At 38.9% G+C, this 5,902-nt stretch overlaps 1 protein-coding gene across 2 annotated transcripts; it reads left to right on the top strand.

Moving 5' to 3' along the window:
• Positions 1–425: 425 nt before the first annotated feature.
• Positions 426–5,373, top strand: LOC149821188 (caffeoylshikimate esterase-like). Of its 2 annotated transcripts, XM_089982503.1 has the most exons (9): positions 426–540; positions 634–666; positions 764–857; positions 966–998; positions 1,165–1,311; positions 1,399–1,529; positions 1,655–1,792; positions 1,924–2,022; positions 4,632–5,373. In XM_089982503.1, the coding sequence occupies exons 1-9, from the start codon at positions 538–540 to the stop codon at positions 4,905–4,907; spliced, it is 954 nt and encodes a 317-aa protein (XP_089838629.1). In that variant the 5' UTR covers positions 426–537; the 3' UTR covers positions 4,908–5,373. The 2 variants fall into 2 exon arrangements, with proteins under 2 accessions (XP_089838629.1, XP_089838630.1); XM_089982504.1 differs by lacking the exon at positions 1,655–1,792.
• Positions 5,374–5,902: the final 529 nt, after the last annotated feature.

The raw sequence follows: 5,902 nt of genomic DNA, 5'->3' as shown, positions 1-5,902 counted from the left end.
GTCAGATTTTGCCACCCCTAGCTAGGCGGTATCTTAAGTAAGAGTTTTACCTTGCAGCGTGGTGTAGGGATAATTAGGGTTTGCCTTTATCACACACACATATATATATATATATGAATGGGATAGTTCACCTCTTGTCTTTCCCTTCATCTATTGGGTGATCAGGTGCAGCAGCAGGCTTAAAGCGTGCACTTTATCTCAATTCATTCATCTAATATACTGGTCGGGGTCCCCCTTAACCCCAGTACTGCTCATTAAATGAAAGGGCGGGGGACGGATAACAGCACAGTCATGGTGAATAAATACGAAGGAGAAGCACTAACCCGAAAGAAAGGAAAAGAAGTTACTCACGGTGACGGTGACGGGGAAGAACTATAATTTTCTTCAAATTAAATTAGAAGGGAAAATTTATAATAAAACAAATAATCAAGAGCTTCCTTTGAGTGATCAACTTATATCATCTCTCTCTCTCTCTCTCTCTCTCTCTCAGTTTCCTTCCTTCTTGGCCTGAGAGAATCATCGGTTTTGAGCGTTCCAATGGTAAGATTTCGGATTTTCATTAATTCTTTAACACCCATCTTCGTTTCTGAGATTATTTTTTGATTTATTTGTCTATCATTTATTTGTTTGCAGGCAGCGAATGCAGAGAACGTAAAATATGAAGAGGTAAGCATTCTAAAATACAGAACTTTATTCATTGCCTCCTCTCTTCCTATTCTGTTTTTGAATGTTTCTTTTGACATCACATACTTTCATTTCATAGGAATTCATCGTCAATAGGCGCGGATTGAAACTCTTCACTTGTAGGTGGTTACCCATAAAACAAGAGCCAAAAGGACTAGTCTTTCTTTGCCATGGTGACTATCTTCCTTCTTTGCCTTGTTTTCTATGATCACCTATCAATTTGTTCATTATTATTTGAAATTTTAGCTTCCCCACGATTGATTTTTCGTTGAATTCTGTAGGATATGCTATGGAGTGCAGCATCTCAATGAAAGGTAATGTTCCTTTCTAATGCCTTTACTTTATTAAACTGGAATTTAGGAAGTCATGAGCATATATATATATATATATATATATATATATATATATATAGATGACAGAAAAAAATATGTGAATATATAAGAAAAGGTAGCTAATTTTCACGTTTGATGTGTAATATAGGTACCGGGATAAGGTTAGCACAAGCAGGGATGGCTGTGTTTGGAATCGACTACGAGGGCCATGGAAAATCATCAGGCTTGCAAGGATATGTTTCCAGATTTGATGCAGTTGTTGGTGATTGTTGTGATTTTTTCTCAAGCATTGCCGGTAAGAAGAGAATTAAGACCAATATTATGTTAACAACTCTCTTTCATGTGGTTGAGTTTAATGTTCTTTGATTTTCTTGGTTTGTAGAGAAGAAGGAGAACACTGCTAAAATGAGATTTCTGCTGGGGGAGTCAATGGGTGGTGCGGTAGCTCTTCTTGTGCACAAGAGGCAGCCTTCTTATTGGGATGGTGCAATTTTGGTTGCACCCATGTGCAAGGTCTAGTTATATGAAACTATTTCCTCCATAAGTTTGTTGGATGAAGCAATTTTGGTTGCACCCATGTACATCCATTTGAGTGTTCATGAGTGCCAACCTAATAATTTAATTTGGGATTATTACAGATAGCCAATGACATGAAGCCAAGTCAATTGCTAATCAGCTTTTCAAATAAACTATGCAAGATCATCCCTACATGGAAAATTGTCCCTACTAAAAATATTATAGATGTTGCCATTAAAGAACCAAAGAGAAGAGAGGAGGTGAACGAAAAGAATGCTTCCTTTTTTTATATATAAGCAAGCTAGCTAGCTTAGTCAATTATTTGTGTTTTTCTTACAAAAAAATTCTTGAGAATGAAGGTGATGCTGATTTAGTTTTTGGTAAATTACAGGTTCGTTCTAATCCATATTGTTACAAAGGAAAGCCTCGTTTGAACACTGGGCATGAACTTCTGAAGCTTAGCTTGGAAATCGAGAAGAGACTCCATGAGGTAAAAATTTATTATTTACCAATATGTAGAAATTTTCCTTCTAAATGGTGTTCTTTTCATAATAAATTATTTTACATGTATTGACAATTATTTTCTTTTTATTTTTTACAAGGGCAATTACTCTTTAATTTTTGTGATAGGCAATTATTTCTGCGGTTGATTTTTCTTTTTAGGATAACTGGGTTAAAACCACCTAGCTCACCGGCCGGGTTCATTGGCGTAAGACCCGGGTTCACCGGCCGGGTTCAATCAGCTGGTGGACATTCACAGTCGCTCCCTAGTAGGCAACAATTGATTTTTTTTTTCTCTCTCTCTCTAAAGCAATGATTTGGATGCTTGACAGTTTACAAATAGGAACAAATCTCTCTTTTTCCATTATTTTCAAAATTTTGACCCAATCATAAGTGCCCATTTTAACTTAGCAAAGATCATCTTGTTTCCTCTTCTTTGTGTGGACACTTCAAGCACACTTGGTTTTTCACGTTATATTTGGCATTGTCTTTTATTCGTTTTTCATACTTTTTTTTTATAGTCCAAGGCAATGTTTTCAGTATGGGTGCGTATCGGACGAACGGCAGAAAATACGATACGCTGCAAGCTTGAATCGACTATTTTTAATAAATATAAAAATATCAAAAAATATTTTTTAATATTATTTTAAGATTATTTTTAACACGTGTTGCATAATAATTTATTATTAATTTTTGGCTGATATAAAAAGATTCACTTCAGTATCAGTATCGGGGCCGAATACAACTGAATCGGTGACCAAATGATTCAGGGCCTATACCGATACTGACAATATATTTTTTTTGAAAGACAAGCTGGGGTTAGGCAGACCCAATGGGTTTTGAACTTGCAACGTCCCCAACACATGGTGATGTGCACTAACAGCTACTATCAAACAAGGAGAGCCCCGTTGGTGATTACTGACAACATTGATCTACAGAAAAAGCCAAGCCCAACCACCCCCACCCAATTGGGTGTGAAACTCTTGAGATTTCCCCTGCCTATCCGAGAGTGTACTCCCATCTACAACCATGTATCAAGGGACGCCACCGGTAGGTTTCGAACTTATGATGTCAATGGGTGGGAGCCCTTGTGGGCCTTTACTTCTTTTATCGTACACTGAACTTCTCAATAAAACCAGAAAAAAACATAAGCTTGACTTACTACCATCTCTCAATCCCATCATGATTATTTATTACGATATCCCTGCCCTGCTCATTAATTCCTAGATCACAGCCAATTTAATGACAAAAAATCTGTTCAAGCCCCACAAGTTCATGATTATAGTCAAGATGGTAAGAAAATGAAGGAACATGGTTTCCATAGTGTATCCCTCACTCTAATGTGTGAATTTGTCTGTTTATTAGGGCACAATGCCCTGCAATTAGAGATGTAAACGTGCCGGATTTAGCCATTACAGTTAGGGGTGGCAATCGGGTCGGGTTGGCGGGTCGATCCGGCGGGTTGGCGGGTCGACCCGGTGGGTTGGCGGGTCAGCATACATCAACCCGAACCCGACCCGTTTATTAAACACGTAACACGACATGACCCGCCAACCCATTTAATAAACGGGTTGGGTCGGGTAAACGGGTTGGCGGGTTGACCTGCCCGTCTAACCCGTTTATTAAACAGGTCAGCCCGCTTGGCGGGTTGGCATACCCCTAACATGAACCCGATCCGTTTAATAAACGGGTTAGGCGGGTCGACCCATTTATTAAATGGGTTAGTTTAAGCCAAACCCGAACCCGCCTAAGAGGCGGGTTGGCGGGTCGGGTCAGGTTTTGCCACCCCTAATTACAGTGTTCGACCTAATCAGATTTGACATAATCAGATTCAGATTTGGATTCGGAGTAGGATGAGATCAGACAAAACCCAATTTGGATCCTACTAGCTTAAAATCCAATATTTACACAATCAGATCTTAGTTGGATTCAGATTTAGACTCGGATACCGAATTCAACACCGAATCTGGATCGGATTATTAGTTGGCTCTAAGTTTGGTTACCAAATCTGACTAATTGGATCTCAATTTGGCTACCTAATCCGATGGATAGGATTCAGATTTGGATCAGATGTTGGATTACATCCAACCGGTTGACATATCCCTAGCTTCAATTTTGGAATTTTTAAAAGCTTCTGTGATTCTGACTTGTGTATATCTATCTATATATATTAATTAGGCCCTCTTTTCTCATTCTGCCCCCATTAGGCCTCATAGTTTGAAGTATTTTAAGATAGATCTGAACCGTTATGTGTTTACCATGCTCGATTTAGTGAAAATCTAATATTGGATCATGTTTTTTCGATTAAAAAATGTATTTTTAAGAGCCCAGAAAAACTGATGCCTTCATAGCCATTGATTATATGGATCACTAGAAAGACCTGTATACAGGTCAGATTTCGGTGATAAAAAATCCTGTTCCCACTAAACAAAACCTATAGATCACATCTATGGTGTTAGATGTGAGAAAAAACAACAAAAACTATGATTTTTTAAGGGCCTAACGAGCGAACACATTATATATATATATATATATATATAGTGCATTGCCTTAGGAGAGGATATTGACTCCAGCTTGTTATGGTTATGCTGTGGTTAGGTATCGTTGCCCTTCTTGATAGTTCACGGTGAAGAGGACCAAGTGACTGACCCCTCGGTCAGCAAGACCCTATTTGAATCCGCATCAAGTGCGGACAAGAGCCTCAGACTGTACCCAGGGATGTGGCACGCTTTGACTTATGGCGAGCCACCGGAAAACATCGAGCTCGTCTTCTTGGACATAGTCAGCTGGTTGGATAAGCGCATCACATGGGGCAATTCAAGGGTGGAGAGCGAGCACAAGACCGAGCACGATAACCGGATTCCGGCATGGTAGGATCAGGGCTCACATTTTTCCTTGATGGCTCGGTCTGTCAAAAGGGAGATGACACTGGAAATTATGTAGTATGCTGCCCCGGATTCATTTCCGAGCACAGTTGTGCTTTCAAGTTGCACAACATTCACTACGTGGTGCACATCAGGTCCCCCATCCACATGGCATCATGATGCCAAAGCAGAAGGGCCCAATTAATTTCAATGCCAACCTTCTTTCAAAAAAAAAAAAAATTCAATGTCAACCAAGATGAAAAGAAGTGCACCAAAGAGAAAATTGTAGGCACAATGCTAACAACAACCATGGTCATGCTAATAGAGCTGAAACCAAATAAAAATAAAGATTTGGTCTGACTTAATTATCTCATCTTGTATTGATTTATTTATCTATTTCATATTTATGAATGTTGTAGTAGCTAACTCTACCCTCATCAAGATATTAATTTACAGCCAACCGAGTTGTTTCTGCGTGAAAGTTTTGCCTTGTACGTTTAAAATTATTGTGTGTGTGTGTGTGTACGTTCATCACAGTCACACTTATGGCTGTCAATGAATGGTATCAAATTTGTTCAGTCAGATCCGGTTCAAAGTTCACGCCTGAATTTGGATCTGATGAATATCTGAACTTGGCTATGTGTAAAAGTGTATCCTATTAACTATCTTATGCCAATTGGATACAAATTTAGTACTACCCATTTTCATCTGAATACGAATCTGATTAGGCAGCATCAGGTTAGGTCGCACTTAGTAAAACCTATATCCAAACCGAATCCTACCTGTTTACATCTGTATAGGACTAGGGCTGGTAAATGAACCTAACATGTTCGGGCTCGGCTCATTTACCAGTGGATTGAGCTCGTGTTCATGTTTAGTGGAGCCAAGGTTGACTTTGGTTGTTCATCTCTAAATGAGACGAGCCCAACACAAGCTAGCTCGTATAAAAACATTCCATGTTATTTATCGATGAAATATGTATATTTTCATATATTATACTTAAAG

This window comes from Nuphar pumila, chromosome 12, assembly GCF_984573655.1.
Source record: "Nuphar pumila chromosome 12, dmNupPumi1.hap1.1, whole genome shotgun sequence".
NCBI lineage: Eukaryota > Viridiplantae > Streptophyta > Magnoliopsida > Nymphaeales > Nymphaeaceae > Nuphar > Nuphar pumila.
Note: the sequence above shows the minus strand (reverse complement) of the source record. Positions and strands in the feature narration are given on the sequence as shown.

Coding starts and splice junctions, on each gene's coding strand:
- LOC149821188 (XM_089982503.1), top strand. Junction 667..763: donor AGAACGTAAAATATGAAGAG/GTAAGCATTCTA, acceptor TTCATTTCATAG/GAATTCATCGTCAATAGGCG. Junction 858..965: donor ACTAGTCTTTCTTTGCCATG/GTGACTATCTTC, acceptor TGAATTCTGTAG/GATATGCTATGGAGTGCAGC.